The sequence below is a fragment of the Bos grunniens genome, chromosome 26 (genome assembly GCF_055505025.1).
Source record: "Bos grunniens cultivar Pamir isolate PY7600 chromosome 26, Bosgru_T2T1.0, whole genome shotgun sequence".
NCBI classification, from domain to species: domain Eukaryota; kingdom Metazoa; phylum Chordata; class Mammalia; order Artiodactyla; family Bovidae; genus Bos; species Bos grunniens.
The window spans coordinates 27,330,290-27,357,154 of record NC_141190.1 but is presented as its reverse complement, the minus strand read 5'-3'; the positions used below and the strand labels follow the sequence as shown (position 1 = coordinate 27,357,154).

Genomic DNA, 26,865 nt, shown 5'->3' with positions numbered 1-26,865 from the left:
ATAACATTTCTCTGCCCTGCTGTTTAGCATGTGAAGTAATTACAGAGGGAGCTGCAACATGTTTCTCATCTGTGTCTCTTTATTAAGATAAATATCTTCTTTTGAGACGAAGTCTCCACAGTTTGGTTAAGAGGTTTGAGGAAAGTGAAAATGACAAACACGTACATCTTCAAAGGGAAATGTTAGGACCCAGCGGGTCATTCCTTGGCACTGCCATTTCCCATGCTGCTAATTAATATGCATTTCCTTCTTCTCCATCAGAAGTGAAGTGGGAATGTTCACCTTGGTGACCAGTGACTCAAAATACTCAAACTTTGAAAAATACATCTTTGGAATAAGCTGACTGCCTTAAATGCAGTCCTGATCATGTGCAGGTCTTCAATGCCTGCTCCTGAGAAGTCGTTAGCAATGTTAGGAAATGCACATGTGGGTTTTTGAGTTTCCTAAATGTGTCTTTGGTGTTGCCGGTATTGCTGAGCCCCTCCTGAAATATAAGAACATGCTTAAAACAGGAAAGAAATGTTTGTTGAATAATAAAGGCATAAACTACAGAGAGCCGCCACTGATGTTCATGCCTTCATTTATTCAACAAAAATGTATTAATTAAGTGACTCCTGGCCACTGAAAACCTACCATGGACTGGGCACTGTCCCAAAGGGCCGGAAACACTGTGCCCCCATCCTCACTGAACTAATATTCCTGTGTGGGAGACAGACAACAAAAACATTTATTTATTTAAAGCTTTTTTTGGAGTTGATTTACAGTATTGTGTTAGTTTCAGGTGTGAAAGTGAAAGAAAGTGAAGTTGCTCAGTCATGTCTTACTCTTTGTGATCCCATGGACTGTAGCCTACCAGGCGTCTCCATCCATGGGATTTCTCCAGGCAAGAATACTGGAGTTGGTTACCATTTCCTTCTCCAGGGGATCTTCCCGACCCAGGGATCGAACCTGGGTCTCCTGCATTGGAGGCAGACGCTGTAACCTCTGAGCCACCAGGGAAGCCCAGTTTCAGGTGTACAGCAAAGTGAATCAATTATACATATGCACGAAAGTGAAGTCGAGTCCGACTCTTTGCAACCCCATGGATTGTAGCCCACCAGGCTCCTCAGTCCATGGGATTGTCCAGGCAAGAGTACTGGAGTGGGTTGCTATTTCCTTCTCCAGGGGATATTCCCAACCCAGGGATCAAACTCGGGTCTCCTGCATTGTAGACAGACGCCTTTACCGTCTGAGCCACCAGGGAAGCCCATACATATGCATAAATCCACTCTTTTTTCAGTTCTTTTCCCATATAGGCCATTACAGAGTACTGAGTAGAGTCCCTGTGCTATACAGTAGGTTATTATTAGTTATCTGTTTTATATACAGTAGTGTGTGTATGTCAATTCCCATCTCCCAATTTGTCCCTCTCCCCTTATCCCCCCAAACAAAATAATTTGAACAGTAAGAAGTTTGGCGGAGACAAATAGGGTCACAGGATGAAAGGTGTTAGCACTGGTTAAAGGGAGGATATCTGAGGTTGCTGGAGGGAAGGGCTCCTCCCAGGAGAGACTGAAGGCTGAAAAGGAGCTGAGCAGGCTATCATCTGAGGAAGTAGAGGCATGGTAATGTGGGAAGAAATTTAGCAGCCTGAGGAACATGGGGAAGGATGGCGTCATGGAGTGCCGGGCAGCCCGTAGGACATGTGGCAGGAGACAGTTGTTGCTGGTTTGTGTGGCACTATGAAGGCCATGATATGAATCTGAATTTATTCTAAGTGCAGTGTGGAACCTCCCACAGATTTCAGGGGAGCAGTGTGATCTGAGTAGATTGTGTGATAAGACCCCCTCAGGGCTGTGCTCTGAAACGCATCACCATGTTAGGACCAAGGCTGCACCATCCAGCCAGTGATGACAGAATGCAGTAGGAATACGAAGGTGAACCCATTCCTGGGACACAGGGCTCCTCTGGCTGACTTCAGCTCACAGATCTCCCATTAGTGTCGCTGAACCTTCCTCCCTCTCTTGCACTGTGTCATATATGCAGCATGGTCTGATGGTGCTCCAAGATCCTCTGGTTTCCTCCCCATATTCTGTTAAAGACAATTCTCCTCACAAAATCATCGCCTTTATAATTTCATCTACTTTCTGGGGGACCAAGATTAACTCAGAGGCTACTGTGACAACTAGCAAAATCCTTGAAATAAAGAGTTGGAAATTCCTTTCAATGAAATTCCCATGCAAACAAAATTTAGCAATAGAGTGACTATGATGAATTTTATAATTATATAATCATATAATATGATTATTATATAATGGTAATGTGTGTGTGTGGAAAGTATGTGCAGAACACAGCTGTGCCATAAAAAAGAAAAGTAAAATGTGGTGGGCAGAGTATTAAGTCAGTGAGGACTCAAACTAGAGCTTGAGTGCTGCATGCGTGGAAGGTGGGAAGAGAGGACCATTCTGGGAAAGGGGCCGTGTGTTCAAAGGCCCAGGGGCAGAAACCCGTGATGCAGTCAGAGTGCTCCAGGAGCACAAGGGCTAGACTGGGGACAGTGCATAAAGCTGTGGAGTGAAGCATGGGTCACAGACTAAAGCTTTGGCCTGGAAAAGGAGCTCGGAGGTAAGAGGGATGGGATGTTGACCTTGCCTTCTAGTAAGGTCTCTCTGGTGAGTGTGGAGGACAAGGACCCTGCATTAGGGCTTTGCATGAAATAGAAAGTATAACAGACTTCCTGAGAGGCTGATCTGACTTATAGTAACCCCTCTACTCTGGCGGTCCACAGAGGAATTCCGATCTCTTCGCCTGTCCTTTTCTCCAAACCTGGACGATTACAACCCGGACATTCCTGAGTGGAGGAGAGACGTCAGCCGAGTCATCAAAAAGGCCTTGGTGGAGGTGAGTGTAGCCAGCTCCTTCTGGCCCAGGCCCTTTCCCTGTCTTCCCTTGTCCTTCATGGAGAGGGGACCCTTGCACTAAGAAATGGCAGGAAAGAGCCAGAGGCCAGGGGAAGCGGGTGTCATCAGTCTGATACCTGCAAAGCTGAGCCTCCCATGCGCAGACATGTCACAGGTGCCACGGGAGACAGGAAATTGAATAATCACGGGGTCCTTACCCATTATGTTCTGCTTAGAGACGACCATGGCAATATGTGACAGTCATGGCAGAATTCACAGTTAGCTGTCAGTACGTGTGAAATAGCTACTGGGCATAGTACTGAAAGGCATAGAGTGAATACCGTTAGTAAGAGCAGCCTGAGTTCCAGCCCCATGAATGACCAGCACAACAGCCAGTGAGTACCCAGCACAGGAAGGTAGTCATCTTACTATGTCCTAGTTCTTTTTAACAGCATTCCCTTCCCACAACAGCCCCAAGAGCAACATATTATTGTCTTTATTTGTTGATTAAGCAGTTGGGGTTCAGAGAAGTTAAATAACTCATCTAAAGCCTCACAGCTAATAAGTGACAAAGCTACAAAATTAAAGTGAAGGATCTGAACCCAATCTGGTTTCTGGGAGGATAACAAGGTGGTATGGTTCATCCCCTTCTGAACAAATGTCACCCACAATTTGACAAGACATCTTCTTCTAGGCACATTCCGCCTGCATACTCCACTTCCATAAACAATCAGAGAAATGGAATATCTGCTCATATAGCTGCTTGGGTTTATTGCACAAACCCAGAAAACCAGAAATGACTTTTCCCTAAGGTCTACTCTTCAGTTGCTCAGTCGTGTCTGACTCTCTCTGACCCCATGGACTGAAGCATGCCTGGCTTCCCTGTCCTTTACTATCTCCTGGAGTTTGCTCAAACTCGTGTCCATTGAGTCAATGATGCCAACCAACAATCTCATCCTCTGTTGCTCCCTTCTCCTCCTGCCCTCAATCTTTCCCAGCATTGGGGTCTTTTCTTTGGTTGACTCTTTTCATCAGGTCAACACTTAGTATCAGGTGGCCAAAGTATTAGAGCTTCAGCTTCAGCATCAGTCCTTCCAATGAATATTCAGGACTGATTTCCTTTAGAATTGACTGATTTGATCTCCTTAGTGTCCAAGGAACTCTCAGGAGTTTTCTTCAGCACCACAGATTGAAAGCATTAATTGAAAGCATCAATTCTTTGATGATCAGCCTTCTTTATGGTCCAACTCTCACATCCATATGTGACTTCTGGAAAAACCATAGCTTTGACTAGCTGGACCTTTGTCGGCAAAGTGATGTCTCTATTTTCTAATATGCTGTCTAGGTTTGTCATAGCTTTTCTTCCAAGGCGTAAGCGTCTTTTAATTTCATGGCTGTTATCACCATCTGCAGTGATTTTGGCACCCAAGAAAATGAGGTCTACTCTTAGCCTAAGAGAAAAGTCAATTTAGGATTGGTTATATATTCTCTCCTGCACCTGACGCATGGTGCCTCATGACACAAGGGGATGAGGAGAGTTAAAGACATTCAGATAACCCCTGCTCAGAAAACTGATCTCACATTCAGCCTTTTGCAAAGAGCTGATGTTCCCATAATCATACCATTGTCTTTGTGAATATTCATTTAGCACTTTAAAAATTCCAGAAACTCTTCTCAGTGTTTTGCATTTTTAGACACATTTAATCACAAAAAAGAAACCTAGCTTATGATGTAGAAACAGATAGGATGATTATCCCCATTTTACAGGTGAATAGAGGCAAATAACTTGCCCAGGGTTGTACAGTTTAAAGTCAGGCTCTGGAGTTAGACCTCAAGGTTTAAATCTTGATCAAGTAGTTTTCTTCCCACTCCACTCTGCTGCTGTCCTTTGCCTTGTTAAATGGAGAGACAAGAGTAATTGGAATAGTGGGATGGAGAAGGGTTATTTTCTCTACCTCTGGGTAAATGCCATCCCACCTTTGTCTTAAGGACTCTGAGCATCTATGACATTGTCGGTGGCTAAACATTATGGCCACCAGGGGGCGAAGCTACCAAACCACAGGCCTCTTTATCCTTAGAGCTGCTTGTCACTAATGTGACAACTGGTTTCCCTTCTCTGCTGTCCTAGAGAGATGACTTATAGCCTTCAGTGAACCCACAGCCCACCTTCTTCAGAGATCTCTGTCCCTGTAGATCTCCTAGGCAGCTGTCCAACACCCCCCGTTGCTTATCAACCAAGCATTAGTTCAGCAGTGATGTTTTCCAGGCTGGTTTCTCTTCACATTAATTTGAAGGGGATCAGATGCTCCGGGATGCCACCCTTCCAGCAGCTGTCCACTAGGTTAGATGTGACTGCTCGTTAATATTTCTAGGCCGCTGCAGAGCACAATCAGCTAAATGCGGAACAAACAGGTTGGCTTCACATCCCTCAGGATAAGAGGTGATGGAGTGGAGGGAGTTTTGAGGACTCCGTGGTTACTCAATCCTAAGAGGTGGCTGAACCAGCCCTTGTTCCTAGCTCCCCACCTTGGCTTTGAGATAGTAAATATTCTCAGCCACTTCCTTAAGTCCTAAAGAACACACCCTATTGCCAGGCGTCCCCTAATAAGCTCTATAAGAAGCTCAACTGGATGTCAACTTAATTGTAGTTTTCTTCCTATTCATTCTGTAATGAAATTCAATATGTAAATCATTGCCTTTTTCCTCATCAACTGGGGTTTTTCTATTGATATTTTGCAATGGGATCTTTCATTGAAAGTCCTTCAGTAAACATTGTCAATGATAAGGATGAGTTTAGACATAATATTTGAGCTTAGCATCCTGGAGGGCTATAAAACTGTATGATACCAGCTGGGACAGGAGCTGCTTTGTGTGCCAGGAGAAAGAAGGCAGGAGAGCCCTGGTTAAGACAGAAGCATCATGGTCAGACCAGGGTTCCAAACTGAGTGTCGCCACTCGTTACTTAGATGGCATTGAGCCACTGTTGGGCTTTCCTCCGTCTACTGTCTGTCCCATAGCAGAAATAGGGATGTACCATCCAGATTCCCCTTACGGGAGATACAGTTGCCTTAGCTGCTGGGAGAGCTGTGGGCAGAGGTTTCAGCTGCCTTCCCCCAACGTTGTGTCCTTTTTTGAGTGGCTCGTATCCAGTGATGCCTCAGCTCAACCTCAGGCAAATCTGAAGGGCCATTCAGATTTCTCAGGCAAATCTCATTCCCTGCAAGGTCTTCTGAGCTGACCTTTATCATAGCTCAGCTTCTCCCTCTACCCATTCTTGCTTCCTTGCCTTCAGTCCTCTAGCTGTTGATTCTAAGAATGTCCCCTAATAAACACCCTACATGCTAAGCTCAGAGCCAGCTTACTGGGGACTCGCAACCTGTGTCTTCACCTGCACAGAGAGGTATAGTAATACTTGCTTCAAAGAGTGCTTGTGGGAGATTACATTGCATTATATTAAGAAGTCCTTAGGACAATGCCAGACACATGGAAAAGATCCAGCAAATGGAATTTCTTAGTACTTCAAGAAAGATATAAAGGTAGATTTCAGAACCCAACAATCACCTAACTGGAAATCATGAAAAAATATACTGAAATGAGTGGACTTTATGTTCTAGAACTTCATGATGTTCTAGCAGCAAATGTATAGAAAAGACATTTGGCGGAGATACACAGAAACATTTGCAAGAAAAGACTGGCTGTTGAGAAATTGTAGATGAGTCTATTCAGTTAAGCCTAAGATGACTGTGTGAGCTGTGGATAATTAGTGTAGGAAGGAAAGGTGGGACCATATTGCTGAAGGCTTTGAATGTAAATCTAATCCACTTGGCAGTGGTAATTTGTGCATGAATTTGGATGGGGATACATAATCTGAGTTGGACTGTAAGGGGATAAATCTTTAAGCATTGATAGTAGTCTGTTTCCTGGAGATGGGGAGGCTGTTGTAAAGATTGAGGGGAGTGAACATAGAGGCTGAATTGAGATATTAACAAGGCGGGGGTGGGAGGAATTTAAATAGAAAGGAACCAATAGGATCACTTGTCAATATCTCATAGGCTGCTTAGATAGGATGTGGAAAGGAGAGTGTCATGTCATAAGTGAGATAAGGCTTCCCACTGGGGTATCTGGGAAAAGAGTGCCTCCATTCATCCACATGCAGAATGAAGATTTTGGAGTAAATGTGAGGAGTTCTTGTACAACAACCAAATGACATTCTGACTGAATGCTCCAGAGAAATGCTGAAATTGTAGCCAACTGAATTCTAGAACCATCTAGAAAGTAGGCTCAATAAAGAGGAAGTTTTGAGTGATGTGCATGATTTTAATAGAAGGTTGAAGCGTAGCAGGGGGAAGGGTTAAGAGAGCTTCCTTAGCTGATCATTAGGGTCTGATGCTTTGGAGAACTCAACAGACACCTGGAGGCTGTGGTCTGGGGTGTGCTATTAGGTTAGGTGATAGAGGTGGATTTGGAGGGAATGCTAGTGCTTCGAGGAAGGAGGAAGCTAGGTTAGAAAATGTTATAGCTCCAGGGGCAGAAGATAAGGCTTAGTGACAGCCTTCTCACTGACAGGGTCCACTTACTTTTACAAAGCAGGTACTACCATCATGCCACTTTTTAATTTAAGGGGATGCAAAGTGTTTATGGTCTCATGGGGATAGAGCAGGGGGCCAGACTTCAGAGTCTGGCTCGAACCCATCTCTGGCCTTTGCATCCCTCCCCAACAAGTGCACCCAGGACCCTGCTTTCACACTCCCATCTCCACACCCGTGTGCCTTCCTACTGCACCACCCCACAGGTCTCATGGTTCCTTCTCATCAGCTTTCTTTCCCCCAGGACTCATGTGTGCCTCTGCGTCTCTCCCTCAGGCCACTGGGGTTCCGGGCCAGCACATCTTGGTGGCAGTGCTGCCTGGCCTGCCCACTGCTGCCGAGCTCTTTGTCTTACCCCATCAGGACCCCACAGGAGAAAACAAAAGGCCAGCCGAGGACCTGGAGCAGGTGAGTCCCCAGGTAGCATGCCAGCCTCTCCCTCTCTGAGCCACGACCCTGCTAGTGCCTGACCAGGACAGCAGCTCTGGGGGTCCCCACTTGGGGACCCTTCCACCTTCCCATCCTCCCTAAAGAAACGTAATCTGGAGCTTTAACTACAGCATCACCAGAAAACACGTGCAAGAGTGTGTATTGTCAGCAGTGGCTAAACCACTGAGGGTATATCCATCTACAGTGCTTACAGTAGACAAGATAAATCTATGTACTGACATGGCAAACTGTCCAAGGTATTAGGTGGCAGGAAAAATGCAAGAGGCTGAACAATGTGTAGAAGTCGAATCGATTTATGTTGCTTCACAAACTTGCATCATGAGAATCAAAGTCAGAGTGAAGTCACTCAGTCGTGTCTGGCTCTTTGCGACCCTATGGGCTGTAGCCCGCCAGGCTCCTCCGCCCCTGGGATTCTCCAGGCAAGAGTACTAGAGTGGGGTGCCACTTTCTTCTCCAGGGGATCTTCCTGACCCAGGGATCGAACTCAGGTCTCCCGCATTGCAGGCAGACTCTTTACCCTCTGAGCCACCACAGAATCCCTGAGAATCAAATGGCGTATCTTTATAAAAAGGCACAACTTTTATACAAATCATGAGTCCTCTTTATCACCACCAGTCTACGATGATTTGAGTTTATAATGAATGAGTAATATTGACTCCAAGTACCTCCCCTGGCTATGGGATTCGCTTTCCTCATCTCCAGCACCTCTGGAGTATTAGAATGTGTGTGTGTGTGTGTGTGTGTGTATGGGTGTGTGAGAGAGATTCTCTCTCTTCTGCTTGCTTAGATGTTTTTTCTCCCATTCTTCCTTTTAACTTCAGATTACCCATCTCTGTAGTGAGCATTGGGCTTCCCAAGTGGTACTGGTGGTAACGAACCTGCCTGCCAGTGCAAGTAGATATAAGAGACACGGATTCGATCCCTGGGTTGGGAACATCCCTCAGAGGAGGGCAACCCACTCCAGTATTCTTAGCTACAGGATCCCGCGGACAGAGGAGCTTTGGTGGGCTATGATCTGCATGGTCACTGAGAGTCAGACACGACTAAACCAACTTAACACGCACGCGTAGTGAGGATTATTACTATGATGATGTCATTATTGTTGTTCTTATTCTTCACCCAGTTAAAATGATCAGTCTTGGTCTGGTCACCCTGTTGGAAACTATATGACTTTGGTTTCTCAATGCTCTCTGACAGATATATTAAAAACAGGATTCCTCTCAGACACTAAGTAAATATTAACTTTTTCTCCTTTTAGTACTTGGAGCTTTTCAGTTTACTTAGAATTAACCCATAATCTAGTTCCTTGATCTCTAGTCTCCAAGATAACTCGAGAAACCTCTATCACAGCCTTGTTAGCAACAACCTCACATTACAACCTGGCCCACCTCCTAGGACATGCCCACCTTTCAACAGTCGCTTTCCCAGTTGGCAGAAGACTCACGTCTATATTTTTTTTTCATGTGCAAACAACAAATAACAGAGCTGTCAAGGAAAGTCCCAGTGAACCCCGTCTCCTAATGAACTGCACTTCAACATCGGACAGCAGGGAACCCGTCAACTTTGTGTCTGACTTTGCTCAGCCCTCGCTTTCTGCTTCTGGTTATATTCTGTAAATTATTCTCTGCACCTGCAGTTCAGTGGGAGAAAGAATGGAGTATTTCTTATCACCACACTGCTGATGAGACCTAGAAGGGTGTAGATCCCTATCCAGAGCATTTAGGTTGAGACATGTATATTTGTGCCTCCTCTGGAAATCTTATGGCTTGCCCATGAAATCCAGAATATCATCTTCTCAATATGGAAGAGTCCAGATTTAGAGCCAGCTAAGTTCCCAGGTACCACATCATCTGCACATCTCATTCTCTCTCTAAAATATAGTTTCTAGATGTTTATTTTAGAGAAAATGTAGAAAGAAGAGGCATGTGTTCTCTGAAACTTGGTTTACTTGTGTGAGTGTATATCTTGCTGTCTGTTTTCCCTAGAGTTCTTCTTTCTCTTTATCTTATCTGAATGTCTTCTCCAGAGACATTCTCAGAGACCTGAGTGAGTGTCCCTGAGGCAGCCAAGTATCATGTACTGATGAGCCATTAATCAGAGACCCTAAGGCAGCTGGCTTGGCTTGCTCGAAAGCTGTGGAACTTAACATTCAGTGGCTTCAGTTCAGATATGTTTTAGATAGCGAGTTCAGATATGTTTTAGAAAGACCACAGGTTTGGAGAAATATAGACCAGGTTTCTAGCTTCAGCTCCTATATCCATTGCTTATATCTTATAGATGAGGAAAATTCAGAAAAGATCAATAATCCAGCCAAAATCACATAATCAATAATACTTGTCTCATAGGATGTTTGATAGATCATTAAAGAAGTGATACAGCAAAGCCCTTGACCTATAGAGGTTACTCAATAAATGGTAAATAGATAATGGTTACATTTATGGATATTTTGTGATAGGAGAGTATATGAGAAATGCAAAAAAATATATATAGGCATATTAAAGACTAGGATAGTCCGCGGCATGCATTGGCAGAAAGAAAATGGTGAAAATAAGGAGAAAAAGATTAATGAATGGAATTACAGGAAAGAACAAAGATACCAGGAAACAGGAAGAACACGTGAATGAGTAACTAGAGGGAAGATGACTCATTTAAGTTATCAGGCAGATGGATGGCATTGAGGGAAAGCAGCAGAGTACCAAGGGAGATTGTAACTTTGGTTAAGGGAATTGCCAATGTAGCAGCCTTATCCAGGAATGAAACTAATTTCAGTGACCAAACCTAGCATATGAGAAATGAGTGTCTTATGGAAACTGTTATTACCCAGTTAATAAGTACCCTAATGAAATCAGTATGTAAACTAAGCCTTGTGTCCAGAACCAGCAATACCGGTGCTGCCCACAGGAATCCTATAGTTATGATCCTAAGAGAGGTCCTTTAATTCTTCTCTCTGATGCAGTCACTTTGAAATTAATGAAGTCAGACCCCAACCGAGAGCTGTGAATTGCCTAAGGAGATGCAACTCTTTAAGGAGAAGGAGATTCTAGTTCTGTTTCTGCAAGTTGAGTTGCCTCCCAAGTCTAGTGGGTCCCCTTGTTCCATCATGCTGCCTGTGTGGATTTGGGTACCACTTGACTTCTGCAAGGCCCCCAGATATCAAGGTGGCTGCCCCAGGAAATGAGCAACAGATGCTTTGCTTTGAGTTGTGTAGGGTTTTTTCCCCTGATGAAATGAACATATATTCTGTTCAAACAGATTTCACTGGAAATTTGCAGTTATGAGCTTATTTAGTTGGGAAGTCCAGCTCAGGCATGGATAACTCAGAGAGGAAGTATCATCAGCTTACTCCCCTGTCTTCGTCTCTCCTGCTTTCTCTATCTCTTTCTGTTGTGACCACATGAGAAGTCTGCCTAAGAATGAGGCCAGCATATAGGAAGACGAGAATGGCCCCAGGAAGCCCCAGTCTTTTATTTAGTCATCTTACCAATTCCATTCAAAAGACAGTGCCTCTCCCCTGAGTGCACCCCAAAAGCCTAGGGTGATAATTCTCACAGGCTCGACTTTGGTAAAGTGGAGATGTCTCAACGAGCCTGGTAGTCAGGAGGCTAGGGCTCTGTCAGTGATAACTCAATGTGTCATACCCTCCCCAGATCAGGAGTTAAGGGAGCCCCTCCTAAATCAAATGGGCTGAGAATAAAGAAGGACATGGGTCCTTAAAGAGAAATATGGGGGGGAGAGAAGGAACTGGAGGCAGGCAAAAGCAACTGACTTCCTTTGTCATAAATTACATAGAAGTTGCAACTGAGTGCAAAGTGAAAACAACAACCAGGACCCCACTCCTTTAAAGGCTGCTTTCTGAATTAGATGGAACTTGGGAAGAGCTGGCTTTATGCTCTCTCTCTCTCAATACTCTGGCCCCTTTCTTGTAAAGTTACTGCACAGAATTCCCAGCAGGGAAAAAAGTGGGACCTGGCCAGGTGGACCCTGATGACTAGGCGGGCAGGGCCCAAGCAAAGGGCTCTTGGCTCTCCTCCCTTACTTCCTCTAACAGCATTCCCCAGAGAGGACAGATGCTGGCTTAGATCAAGTTATCTTGTCTGTGAAATAAATTGAAAATTCCTCACAGTGAGAAGCACTTGACCTTGTTATCTGGATAACGTTGGGCTGGGTTAATCAAGTGACCTCTGTCTGGGAGGGTTCCACCACTCTCGACTTCACATCTCCAGAGAGTGAGAAAAGGCTCACTTGCCCTTAGCTGGCCTCATCAGGGATTAGACCCTCTTGCTACCTGAGGCCAGCTGCTCAGGTGTGGAGCATATCCCACCTCCTGCACCACTGTACTTGCTGGCTTCTCTCTGAGTCCTCAGAGGTGAAAAGCTTTGTATCTGGCTTTCCTGGAAGGAGGAAGGGCCATCATGCTGTGTTTGTGATGCTGTGCTGGGGCGATAGGGAGCCTGCATGTTGTCTTGCTGAATCCTTAAAGGGCATGGACACATTTAAAATGAACAGAATGACTATGGACGAAATGTCAACCACCAACAACGAATTTTGTCTTTAGTTGTTTGTGTTGTCATATACATTTGACAGGTGCAGAAACCAAAATCCAGGGAAAGAGGAAGTGCCTCTGAAAATGGAACAGGTTATTGGCAATAATTTTAGAAATAAGATTCATTGTGAAGTGTAATAAATAATCTTAGACCATTTTCGATATACTCAGTCTGCCCTGTCCAGATTTTTCAAAGAGAGAAATTGTAGAAATATTTTGAAGTTCACAAGGAAAGTCACTAAAATGGGAAGTTATAATCAAAAGAATAGGTAAGAGTTGTGCTGAAAGAATACAGCAAAAGGAGAAGGAGAGAAGTTTGGAGCTGGTGATGGGGAATTTAGGGAAAGGAAGTGAACTGGGACACATTATTTCTTCATTATGTCATCCAGGAAGAACTTCTTAGACACTGTAGTCAAGCTGATGCTTTGGTGCTAACAAAGAACAGAATTGATAAGTAGAAGTCCTGTTTGGCTTCACTGCTTCTTCCATGTATTAAACCAGAAATCATGATAATTGGGAAAGATCTTTCTCTGTTAATTCCAAAAGTAATATCATTCAATCACTCTTTGAAGAGGCTTTAATAACCTAACAGGGTCAGGCTTGACTATGTCCATTCCAAGGTAATCCCAGGCAAGTCTCCTAAACTTGGCACCAAAATGTTCCTTAAGTTCAGTAGGGTTTCCATCCCTCCTCGCAACTTCAGATAAGCATTAGTTGTATGGCCCAATATAGCTTTGCCATCGATAAATCTGCTAAAGCCCATTTTCAGTGTGTATTCATGGTTTCACTCTGTACCATTTCTCTGGGTGTCATGTATCATAAATTACTACTTCTCTGCTGTCCTTAAGCTTCATGTTTCAGCATTTGACATTTCCATTCTCATGATCTGAGAGTCGATTTTCCTCTGTTGGTTTCTTTAAGCACTGTTTGGATATTGAATGTGTTCTTTACGTGGTAGTGATCTATTCTGTTGACCAAACATCTCCAGCTCACCATTTCTGGGTACCAGTAGGATTATACCATGAGGCTCTTCTGTAAGCAGAGCCGGGTGATTAATTCTGGCCAATGAAGTGGGAGCAGAAGTGATGCGTCACTTCCAAGCTGAAGTATTCAAATTTTATCTCTAGAACCCAGAGAACTCTTCTTTCCCCTCCTCTGGTGGTGTGTACAGCTGAGGGGGCTGATCTACCAGCCAGTGTCCCTGTGTGACTATAATGAGCACAGCATCACATCTACCTGCAGCAGATCCCATGGAGCATTAAGCAGAAAGCACACTTCCTTTGTTTCAAGTCCTCCAAATTGTAACATCGTTACCTCAGCTTGACCCCTGTTCTGATTACCACTCAAATTTCATGCTTGTGAAGAAGCTGAGAAGGAGAATTGGTGTTTTTCATGTACCTGGTCCCTTCCACAGCACCCTTTTGATAGCATCTTTCCAAGTATTTGTACTGAATTGCCACTGTCTATTTAAGTGGTGGTTTAAATGAAGTGTGGGTTGCACTTGAATCATAGGCATATTCCATCAAATAGGCAGACGCCAAGAATAATAGATTTTTCTTTGCTCCTGATTACTTAGCTGAAGGAGAATAGACAATGGAGAGCAGCAGAAGAGGGGTGACTGTACAAAGGTAAATGAAATTTGCTAGGATAACACTTGCACTGCACAGAGAAGGAAAAATGAACAGATTCAGCTTGTTTCAGGAGGACCGATCTCCCAGCAATTACACACCATTTCACTCGAGTCTTTATCATGCAAGCTTGTGTTCTTTCATTTAGGCTGTCACCACGCTGTTCTATAGTCCCAGTTTATTCTATTCCTTTCATGGCCAAAGACTCTCGCAAACATTATAAATTATATTAACTGTTGAATAGGATGTAGCAGTCCTGAGGCTATGGTTAGGAATTGCCTGTAGCTCAGATTGGTCAGATGACACAGGCCTGGCGTTATAAATCATGTGCTTCACAGTTAGATGAGAAATAGAAGCATAGTTAATGATATACTACAATTTTTTATCTCCTAAATGTGCTCAGCTGGACCTCCTCCTATATACTTTTTGTGTCTCTGTCAGCTGGCTCGAGGAAAATGTTTTTTTATGGAAATGCCCTAAGATGAGGAGTCAAACAGAATGAAATTCTAGTCTCAATTCTTCAAATATTAACAGGATAAACGTAAGAGTGTCCTTTAGGCTTCATGTTGCTTTCAATGGAGCTGTGTTGTCCTAGGGAAAAAATAGTGAGAAATATGTAACTTTGCCAACAGAAAGTTTTCAATGCATAGATATTATACATTATATATTGTATATATGAAAATATATGTAATAATTCACAAATGATGAAAACAATACAGGATAAATGCTTCTGCAGGTGGCATGGAAAACATTTAAAATATTGTCAAAATCTGTCAACAGTTTCATACTCATTTACTTGCATAGAGAAATGCATGGTTCTAATTGAGTTCATTCTTGTATGCAGTGTAAATTTTATTTAGTTCTATTTCTGTGCATAAGTTCTTTTGCACACCACAAAGTATGTTGTTATCTTTTTTGTGTGTTCTTTGATGCAAGTGAAATCCATGAAATATACTTTCTCTGCTACCATTTTTGCATAGCCTTTTTAATTTTGTAAATGATACAGATAAAACTGATGAAGCAATGTTATAAACCAGAACAAATTTGGGAAGTTAATTATTTTCTTCATGGGACTCTCCTGGAGATTATAAATTAGAAGTATGTTGTTCAGATGAACACTTTTCTAGTTTCTCATCTATATCTCTTTCTTGAGGAAGAAACATTGTCAGAAGAAGAAATACATATCACTTCAGCAAGTTGGAAGAGAGAAGTCTTTCTCATGCATATATACAGTCCCATTTTGTTCATGGGATGGACTCTGAGAAACAGGACAATTTCTTAATTACTTCCGATATTTTCTTATTCAAGTTAAGGTATTTTTTCTGCAAATACAATTACAAATGTATGTGCACATATGTATGTGTATGTACATGTGTATGTGCATCAGCATATTAATTTTATACATGATTATATATTTCACACATATATATATACATTTCTCTGTGTGTATGTTTATTTAAGAGCCAAACCTTTCTGTTTAACCTCTACTAAAAATGCACTATCAAATTCTTAGAAAGATCTTACTGATTGAATGATAAGAATAAGATAGAATAGGAACTTGCACACCGTACCACTTTACAGAACACAGAGGAAAACCATTCTACACAATCTGTGTTAGAAATCTACTCGTCCTGTAAACCTTGAGCATTCTGGAAGTTTCTCATTACCCAGGGAAAAGAGTAGCTTATATAGAAAGAATAAAGCTGTTTCAACATAATTTTATCACAACCTTGTTTTCCTGCACAGTCTGCTAACTGGAAATATTTGAGAGGCTGAGCTTGAACTGGATCCCAGGTGCGTGACATGGGTCACGGGTCACTGACAGTCATCCCAAGTTCCTGCTGTTCAGCAGAGAAGTTCATGTGCAGGGCAGTTCAGTTCCAGTTCAGTTCCATCACTGAGCAGGGACCTCTGCGAGAGACTCTGTGCTTGAAAACAAAGCTGTCAGGCCCTGCTTAATTGATAAAAGGATCAAAGGTGTCATTTTGGCAACTCAGTGGACTGAGTGAAAGTCCATAAATATAAAAAGAAAACTAATTTAAGAATTTAACTAGCAGAATGATATTCAGAAAGCATCTAACTAGACTTAAATAGCATATGAAATAGAACATTACGTTGGTTCTTAGAACATTAAAAATGAGGCAAGGAGACCAGATAATAGGAGTGTGGTTTTCTCTGATAGCTTTTCACAAATTACTCAGAAGGATGAGTGAAACAGCAGATTGATCTGGTTTTTTACTTTGAACACATGAACAGTTTTACCTTGTCTAGAAAACCTTGCCTTATACTGTTACTACCTAAAATGAGGTCCTTTGTCATTTGTTGGAGTTAAATATTTCACGGCCCAGAATTCTGTGGGTGTGCCCAGTACAGATGCATCAGCCTGAGGAGTGGTTTTGGGTTCATAGTATGAAACAAGAGTCAGCCAACACGTTAAGTTGTGGTTATGCTTTGTTTCAAATGTATAATTTATTATACATTTGAAATAAATACATACAGGGAAGCCTGGCCTGCTACGGTTCATGGGGGCTCTCAAAGAGTCCGACACGACTTAGCAACTGCACTACAACATCATAAGCTATTATTTTAGTAGAACAATATTTATCATCAACAAATACCCATGAACTACCTATTCTTGGAAAGTTGGGTAAGAGGAGGGAAGCAAAATAGGGAATAAGATGGAGTTTACTATCAAAAAGTAAAATAAATGGGTCTGAATCTCATCAGAACTTATAAATTCTACATATTTGCTTCTTTTAAGTCCTTGTGTATAACAAATGCACTCTCAAAGAAACCCAGGGTGATTTTTTAAAACTAATACCATGGTAATTTTTTAACCGTAGAAATGATCTGATTTCCTAATTGTTTGTCCTATTTTGTAGTAATTTGAATATAAAGTCAAGTCATGTTTAGAAAATAATTCTATCTGCATATTTTGGACTAAAAACTTAAAATCATATACAACTCACTTATATCACTCCCAGGTATAATATCAGGATGCCTTGATCAGCATGGTAAATATTGCTCAGCATGTTTGTATATCGTCGGTGTGACAACTTCAGTGGCACTCACTCTCTTTTCCTTTCAGATATCAGAACTGATGATTCACAAGCTCAACCAAAACTCTGTGCACTTTGAGCTGAAGCCGGGGGTCCAAGTCCTTGTCCATGCAGCCCACTTAACAGCAGGTCAGTGTTCCCATCCCTGGGTTCTGGCTAGTGGCTCTGGCAGAAGGGGATCCCAATTTGTTTCAGCAAAACAAGACTAACTGGTGTCACTGCTGATCAGAAATAGGGCTTCGTTCTTTGGAGGTTCTTTTGCTTGTCTTGTTTTTGTTTTGTTTTGTTTTTTGCCTTAATGGGGACCAGCAAGGTGAGAGAAAAAGTTGATTTTCCTGCCTGGTTCATGGCAAAAACCATCAGTGAATCACTTAAAATTCCCTCAAATAATAGCATATTTCATCTTACAGAAATCTTGAAAATAAAGTTAACTTTACAAATAATTTTTTTTTTCTGGTCTTTCTGTAAGACTTTATTTTTAAATCATTCATGCTATGAAGAATTTTCTTTCAGTTTGGGATAAAGAGGCACAATAGAAATAGCTGGGACTTAGAAGCTGTCCAGGGCCATAGCCAGGAGCTGAACCCCAGGCTTGTCAGTATCTTACAAATGAATGAATGTCACTGAATTTCTGTCTCTTCACTTGTACAAGATGATGGGGAAAATATTCTTCCTAAGGCCATATAGAAGTCTCAATAGTAATTCAGGTAGTTCCAAGTATATAGAAATAGATATTATTGTGCTATATTAATAATAAATTAACACCAGGTATTGGGTCCTTATTTTTGCAGAGTGCTATACTGGTGTTGCATAAAGGCCAGCAGGCAGTGGCCTTTGCCTTCAGAAGTATAATCTAGTTGTGGTGTTTCAGAGTTTGGTGGTGACCGTGGTGGTGGTACTTTGGGGTGGGGGAAGTGGGCAGTGGGGGGATCTCTGAACAAGTGAAATGCATAAATGCCTTTACAGAGAGGCAGTAGCACATTTCTGAGTGCCTGGACTTTGCAGTTTTGCAGCCAGACCATCGGTTTCGGTCTTGCTCCATCACTTTCTTAGTATATAGACTCTGAGAGGAGACTTCTCTACAGCATCTGGAACAATGCAATTGTGTGAGGGTCAAGTTAGTTTAGGTTACACACATAGGGTAATGCCTGGTGCAGAGTCAGGTGTTATTTTTCCTTTTATCCTTTTTTATTATTAACAATCAAAGTTTTATGAGAAACTTAAAGCAGTTGTAAATTGCAGCCAGTCAAAATGACACAGGAAAGCTTCATAGAGGAGGTGGTCTTTGGGTCAGACCTTGAAAATTGGATAGGATTGAACTGAAGAGATTATTCCAAGCATAATCTTGGAATAATCAGGGAAGGAACATGAAAGCCCTGAATAAGTAGAGACAAGGAGCAGGTTTTTCCAATTCCATTCTCTGGTTTCCTGGAGGTTCCTGGAGGTGTGCTTAGGTCTAGAAGAAGGCCAAGCAGGTTGGCCACTGGCCTCTTTTCTACTTGGATTCCATCTTTTTACTTTATTAGGATTTCATAAAATGTTTTTCCTTAGAAAAAAGAAAAAAATGCTGACTTAAAAAACAAACATGTAAAAGTCACTGTGCTAAGCACGGGACACGGAGGTGAAAGGTGGAAATATGCCAGGCTGAGCTATTTCTTCTTCCTGTGGTGGACTCTGGGAAGCCGTGGAGACCTAGGAGCAGAGATGTGACTGGTTCAGAGTCACTCGAGAAAGGTGACTCTTAGGAGCAAGGATGGAGTAGAGCCAGCTTGCTATGCTGCAGCAAATGGATATAGTCAGTTGCATCCATCAACAGACATTTACTGAGTTGCTGGCTACTCTGAGCCAAGAAGTGTTCTCAGCATGAGATAGAGCCTCTGCCTTCATGAAGATTCCATCAGTGGAGAAGGCTGGGCAGGTAACACATTGAAAGTGACACTTTACAAATCATACTGATGGTGAAAGGTACTGAAGAAAATAAGAAAATATAAGAGAGTAGAAAGGGACTTCCCCAGTGGCCCAATGGTAAAGTATCCGCCTGCCATGCAAGAGACACAGGTTTGATCCCTAGGCCGGAAAGATCCCCTCAAGTAGGAAATGGCAACCCACTCCAGTGTTCTTGCCTGGAGAATCCCCATGCACAGAGGAGTCTGACAGGCTACAGTCCGTGGGCGCGCAAAGAGTTGGGCATGACTGAGCACTCGCACAGAGAGTAGAAAACAATGGAGCACCTATGAGGGCAGCTTGTAAGCCTACGGCCTGAACAAACTGACCGCAGAGCGTTTGATGATCTTCTTGGCCGTTTCCTGCCAAGAAGATTGGCCTTTGATCTTTGGTGAGCAGTGGTGGCACATGGCAGTTACACATAGTTGGTTAAACTGGAAAACAAAGTCCAGAACCATCCCTTGTCATCAGCCCAGTGGCCAAGCCACTGACAGTTGTTATCATATCATTCTCCAAAGATGGTTTGATTAGTTTCCTAAAGTTGCATCTTACTTTATATATTAGTTAAGGATGCCTTTCTGTGATGACATCTGGGATCCAGAATTTAAAAAAAAAAAAAAAAAAATCCAGAAAGTGGCTAATGATCTGAAACTGCTTTGACCAGCGACTTGGCCTGGAAAATGGATGTAGCAAAGGCACCCATGGATCCGTAGTTCCATGGAGGAAAGAAAGGTCATTCCTGATAACCAGGAAAAAATAATTCCACTGGTCTAAGTTCCAGTTGGCAAAGAGTAATGCAAAGTTGGAAAGATGTAGAAAATTTATCCAATTAATATTCATGCTTCATCCTGTAGCTGGAGATCAGTACTCAGATCCCTCAGAGAAGGGGCTGGCAAAAGGGAGTGTATTACTGGGAACTTAGGTAAGCATGCTGAGATTAGAAGGACAGACCTCTGCAACATAGATGTGTATTCTGCAGGGTTGCCAAGGGAACAAAAGGAAACTGGAGTTTGAGGCAAAAGCCCGAACTTAGACTGGGCCATTTTGGAGAGAGTGAGAAAATTATCTGGCTTCCAGTCATCCAGGCTGTCCCAGGTTCTTCTGAAAGTATCTCTCATACACCTTTGACAGTGTAATTTGAAACCTGATTACCTGGCCTTTTGTGCTTCCTAGGATGGCCAGAGTGAACGTGTATGTGGGTAATCAGCTCCCGTTTGAAGAATAAAAGAAGAGACTGTCAAGGGCTGACATAGGAATTGAGTCTTGGAAATTTTCGCTGTATTGATTTTAGCCATGTTGTCATAATAGCGTTAGGACTGGCAGTTCCAAGGGACAGAGGTACAAAGTCGATTTCAGCCAGGCTTTCATATGCAAAAGGCAAGGCTTGTGTTAAGGCTGGCACTCTTCAATGACTGACAAGAAAGTAGAATATAGGAGTGATCAGTTTCATGTTGGAGATTGTTCCTAAGGTAACTCTACCTACCTGATTTTTTGTTTTTAACTGTTTGAACAGAGGGTAGATAGACTATGGTATCAAGGCAGTGGAGGGAATTCTCCTTTCACACATAGGAAATTTGGCATGTTGGGTAGGTGATCAGTTGGATGAGAGAGTTGCCACCATTTGTTTAAGTTGACATTAACACATCCATATTGGGATGGCTAGGAAGAGAAAGCAGAAAAATATCCCCTTTCTTGCCTGGGGGAAAGAAGACATGATGAGGAAGAGAATTTGATGCCGAACTTTCACCTAAGCTCCCTTCCCTTTCCTTTCATCCCCCTTACAGGCAGGAGAAAACAAAAATAAAATACAATCTCAAAAAAGGGAAGAAGGACCACTGCTTGCAACATTTCATGTCTCATAAGCAGGATTGCTAATACCTTCCCAGGGACCATTCCAGCACACCGCTGCATACCATTAATTGCTTAGCAGATGTTCAACAGCCTTCTTTTAAAAATATTTGAGCCAGAGTATATTGCTGGTGGGAGGGGCAATGCATAATTTGGTTTGTCTCCAAGGAAAAAGAACTGTCTCCTTTCAGGAATTTACTAGCCTTGCTTTGTTTTTCAAATTCAGTTCCCTGTTTGCTTTTATGGGAACACAAGGTAAGCGTTTCCAGGTACCTGGATGTCATTAGAGACAGGATTTCGTTTGTTTCCCCCACATGTTCTGATTGGGAATTCATTAAATTTGGTATCTAAGTGAGCTAAACTTTGAATGCAGTCCTTGTTTTGTTTTTAGCTCTTCCCGTGCTTCTCAGTTTCTGTACAATTCCTCCTGGGGTCCTCACCGCTCGTGATAGCGGCGTTCCTGAAACTCTCTTGAAGTAAAGATTTCAGATTGTGTGAGAATAAGAAGGGATGAGGAGCTGTTATCAAGAAGTTTTAGAGAGGGCCATGCCTTGAGTGGCTCTCTTTGGCTCTTAGGACCCCGTGGCAGCTGGCGTCATGTTTAGCAGACAGAGGGAGTATGACTCAGCCAAGCTGGGGGCTAGACGGAAGCACTGGTGTTTTGATGGAAGTGTACTTTTGCTCATGGTATTCCCAATTGGAGCATTACTTCCCTTTCTCTAATTTTCTACATCGTTTAAGTGTCTTTCTATTTTAAGGCTCAGCTCATTGTTAACCTTTACATGTTGTTTTTCTGGAACCCTTTACCTGGATATCATCTATCCCTTGTCAGAACTCACATGGGTTTTTTAAAGCTCTATCTGTCTGATCCTCATCCTCTCTCCTATTTAATTTCCTGAGGATACAGTTCACCATGTCTTTGTAGTGTCTCTATCATTGTATCTAGCACAGAAAATTGCATATACCATGTCTTCAGTAAATATTGCTTTTACAAATAATTAGAGATTTAATTAATTTATAAACTGTAGTTCAGTTCAGTCACTCAGTCATGTCTGACTCTTTGCAACCCCATGAACTGCAACACGCCAGGCTTCCCTGTCCATTACCAACTCCCAGAGCTTGCTCAGACTCATGTCCATTGAGTCAGTAATGCCATCCAACCATCTCATCCTCTGTCATCCCTTTCTCCTCCCACCTCCAAACTTTCCCAGCATCAGGTCTTTTCAAATGAGTCAGTTCTTCACATCAGGTAGCCGAAGTATTGGAGCTTCAGCTTCAGCATCAGTCCTTCCAGTGAATATTCAGAACTGATTTCCTTTAGGATGGACTGGCTGGATCTCCTTGCAGTCCAAGGGACTCTCAAGAATCTTATCCAACACCACAATTTAAAAGCATCAATTCTTCAGCACTTAGCTTTCTTTATAGTCCAACTCTCATATCCATACACAACTACTGAAAAAACCATAGCTTGGACTAAATGGACCTTTGTTAGCAAAGTAATGTCTCTGCTTTTTAATATGCTGTCTAGGTTGGTCATAACTTTTCTTCCAAGGAATAAGCGTCTTTTAATTTCCTGGCTGCAGTCACCATCTGCAGTGATTTGGGAGCCCCCCAAAATAAAGTCTGTCACTGTTTCCATTGTTTCCCCATCTATTTTCCATGAAGTGATGGGGCCAGATGCCATGATCTTAGTTTTCTGAATGCTGAATTTTAAGCCAGCTTTTTCTCTCTTCTCTTTCACTTTCATCAAGAGGCTCTTTAGATCTTCTTCACTTTCTGCCATAAGGGTGGTGTCATCTACATGTATGAGGTTATTGATATTTCTCCTGCCAATCTGGATTCCAGCTTGTGCTTCATTCAGCCTGGCATTTCGCATGATGTACTCTGCATATAAGTTAAATAAGCAGGGTAACAAGATACAGCCTTTGACTAGGTGGATCACAACAAACTGGAAAATTCTTCAAGAGATGAGAATATCAGATCACCTTACCTGCCTCCTGAGAAATCTGTATGCATGTCAAGAAGCAACAGTTAGAACTGGACATAGAACAACAGACTGGTCCAAATCGGAAAAGGAGTACAACAAGGCTGTATAACCTGTAGAGATAGGTTCAAAACTCTCATCTTCTTGGTTATCCTTTGGATTCAGTGTGTTGGTCTATGAACCGGTCTCCATGACATGTTATAATGTGTGTGTGTGTGTTAGCCACTCAGTCATGTCTGATTTTGTGATCCCATGGAATATAGCTGTCCAGGCTCCTCTGTCCATGGAATTTTCCTGGCAAGAATACTAGAGTGGTTTGCCATTCCTTTCTCCAGGAGTCCTGTTTTAATACCTCTTACCCAATAATGGGGGAGCCTTGCCTTCATTTAAATAGTAAGCTTCCCAGGAAAACCCACCTCTGTGCTTTCCTTATGTCAGATATATTTTTTAAGATGTTTGATAGTTGTTGATATGTCTGTTGTAGAAAATGGGTGAGTTGAAGGAAAATTGGAGCTCTATAAAGGCGAAGACCTAAAGACAATGGGAGAGGGACTGACAAGAGAGATGTTCCTGAAAGATACAGAAGCAAATTTAACTTATTGGCCATTATTTCACCAGAATAGTAAAATAAGGAGCAAAGCAAGCTCTGTCTCCCTCCATGACAGAGCTCAGGGTCTCAAACCTTAGATCACACTACACTTACCTGATCAAACAAACCATACCTTCTTCACATCTTTTGTAACGTCTCCCTTGAGTTCTCTCTTATCCATGTTTTTACCCTGGCCTTCTTTTTATTGATTGATTGACTGACTGATTTTCTCCTGTATTTTAAGAGCTATGATGTGTGATGTAGGGATGGTTTAGGGAGAGTTTTTCCAACAAGACTCACAGGAAGTCTTGGGATCTGCTGCAGAATATTTGATGCCTGTAGGTAATTACAGCAGAACAAGCCTGGGCTGTTAACAAAATATCCCTGAAATACCAATAGTTTTCTCATTGCTTCTGGTAACTTGGGATTTACTCAAGGGCACACAGTTCATTTCCAGTTTATCATCTTACTTCTCCACATGACTCTGTACCTCACTATGCAATGATTCCTTTAAAACTATGGTTTTTCCAGAGATATGAAATAAACCAGTACTCTTGCTCAATGTACACTGGCTTGATCTGGGGCCCAAATACTAGTTGCATGAAGCTTTCCTAATTTTAAATCAAGAGGATGAAAAGCATTGCATGTGGAAGATTCAATAAAAATGAGCCTTCATGCTGAATAGGAGTTCAGTCAAAGCAGAGAAAATAAACCTGCCAGATTGAGGGGCTATGCTGAGCAGAAGCAGAACAAAGTTAGGTTTATGTGTAAAGTGATCCATAGTATGACATGTGTGTGGCATTTAGATACATACCCTCAAATATTCCTAACTGGATATTAACTGAAGATATAATTATGAGCAGAGGAAAGAGAGAGGGATACAATTCACAGGAATTAAATGTGTCATTATTTGACATGTCATTTATATTATACACTTTGTTCATCATCCATGCATAATGTGAGAAGACTCTCATCAACACGTGTTTAGTTTACTGTCGCAAAGTATGATACACATGATAAAGGAAAGAAGGGGCAGATAAATGGATTTTCTAAGACCATAGGCCAACAGCCAATAATCCTTTCTCATTTTACAAAGTATTTACCCACTTTACAAGGATTTTTCAACTCTAGTAGCAAGAGATGTCATTTATTTGATAGAGTTGGAAACCTAGAATCTCTTTTATAGTTGCCAAAGCAGATAACTGTCACGGTCATGTTGGTTTGGTGCTAGTGTTAGTCACTTAGTCATGTCTGACTCTTTGCGGCCCCCTGGACTGTAACCCACCTGGCTCCTCTGTCCATGGAATTTCCCAGGCAAGAATACTGGAGTGGGTTGCCATTCCCTTCTCCAGGGGATCTTTCTCCCAACCTTAGGATTGAACCCAGGTCTTCTGCACTGCAGGCATATTCTTTATGACACCAGAGAAGCAAGTGTCATAAAACAGACAAGAGGTGGTGCTGCTGGTTTAGTCACTAAGTCATGTCCAAGTCTTGTGACCCCGTGGACTGTAGCCTGCCCAGCTTCTCTGTCCGCAGGATTCTCCAGGCAAGAATACTGGAGTGGATTGCCATTTCCTTCTCCGAAACAGACAAGTAAAGAACCATAGTAGGAAGCTGGGACTAGGAGGTGGGCACTCAGGTGAAGAGGCCAGGACCAGACCTCGCTTTAAACTGTGAGCTTTAGTTTATCACCTTTTAGTAGATTGCCAGGTGAAGGGAACCTGCTGACAGGTAATAAACTAAAGTTTTAATTGCTGATACAAACCTCTCACGCTACACCAAAGTCTGTAACTTTGTTCCTGTGAGGATCCATGGTCATAAATTAATTCAGCAATTATATTTGGGGATGGGGGTGGGGACAGGGGGCAGGGGATGGGGAGAAAGCAGCTTAAAAAACGTATTGTTTCTCTTTTGGTAGAAGAGATGAGGGCAGTGAGACTAGAAGTTAATGCCTCAGCAAGCAAAGGGAAACACTACATTTTATTTGAGGACACAGAGCCTTCACTAGATGAATTCATATTAAATGACAACCAACAGCACTTAGGGATTCCATGCATTTCACAGGAGTTATTTATTGGATAAATAAACTAAACCTTGAGAGATGAGACTTCTGTACAGTGGGACTGGAAAAGCTGGTGCTAACTGGTTCACTCAAAACATTTGGGATAAATAGCTGCCTGTTCTGTGGCTGGAAAATCTCCTTCTAGCTTAGGGTAGGCAATCCCTGCTATTAAACAGTTGTTCTTTTATTCGGCTGTGCATCATAGTTTCGGAGGAAGCTTCATCAAAGTTGAGCTTCCTCAGGCCTCGCTGCGCGTTCCTGGAATCAGAATCCCAGGGATCTTTGGGAATCTGCCTTTGTAACAGGTTCCCCAAGAGATGTTTATGCAGCCAGGCCTTTCACCAGTCTCAGCAGCTGCTCTTACAAGCATTCTGCAGACAGAAATCTATCTGCGTAACAAGGAAAGGTGCTCGTCTATCTCCAGCAATAAATCTGATTTACAACTCAAGGCATCCACTCAAAACAGAGGCATGCATTTAAAAAAAGGAAAAAAGGCCTTTGATATTAAGTGTAGGAAGAAATTAGTAATAAACATTAAAATCTAATTCCTTGACGTATTTGGAGCAAATTTAATTGGCCAAATGAGTAGACGACAGTGGGAGTAAGGGGAAAAAAATGAAACCTGCCTCTGAATGTGGGATAGACTCTATCCATAATCTAGATGGATGGCAAAGGCCAGCCAAGAGCTGTGGCTGTGAAGCAGTTGAAAAATGATTAAAGCGTGAACCAGAATGTTCGTGGCAGAACAGCCATGGGTTTTATGAAAGTTAAACAAGTGATATTATCTCGGTGTTGTTAATGTGCTAGTGTGAATAGAAAATGATATATCCACACCTCTCTGTATTTCTGCACATATTAGAGAATCAGCGTGCTTTTCCACTCTTAGCTTTGTGGTGGGGGTCACTGTTCTTCTGGGGTTTTGGATACTGATTGGAAAAAAAAAAGGTAAAAGCTTAATATTTCTCAAAGCCTCAAATCTCAGGCTGAAATTTTTTAAAATGTAATACCACATAACTGCTCTCAACCCCTCCTATCTGTCTAGCAGTCGCCTTGTTTAAGCTATTATGTTTAGGAAGCCTGTCCTTTGTCAAGGGTATGTGTGGGTTTTTAATAAAACTGTTATCTTGTGTTATCTTAGCCTCCATGGTTGCTGCTGACTGGTTCAATTTCTTTTCAGGTGTAATAAAAAGATATTATCACTGAGATGTTAGAGAATTAATATTTCCCAGCTTCGCTTACTACCTCTGGATATGTTATGAGTCAATGTGGGAGGGGATAAGGTACTCAGAATTT

The 26,865-nt window shown here is 42.3% G+C and overlaps 1 protein-coding gene across 7 annotated transcripts in view; it reads left to right on the top strand.

Moving 5' to 3' along the window:
- SORCS1 (sortilin related VPS10 domain containing receptor 1) overlaps positions 1-26,865 on the top strand; it is a 576,007-nt gene that overhangs the window by 535,413 nt on the left and 13,729 nt on the right. For all 7 annotated transcript variants that reach the window (XR_015155388.1, XM_086377870.1, XM_086377867.1 and 4 more), the window contains 3 exons: positions 2,768-2,880; positions 7,742-7,873; positions 17,175-17,274. Coding sequence is in view for 6 of the 7 variants with exons in the window: in XM_086377870.1 (XP_086233996.1) it covers positions 2,768-2,880; positions 7,742-7,873; positions 17,175-17,274 (345 nt within the window). In the remaining variant the exon portion in view is untranslated. The remainder of the gene's footprint in view (positions 1-2,767; positions 2,881-7,741; positions 7,874-17,174; positions 17,275-26,865) is intronic.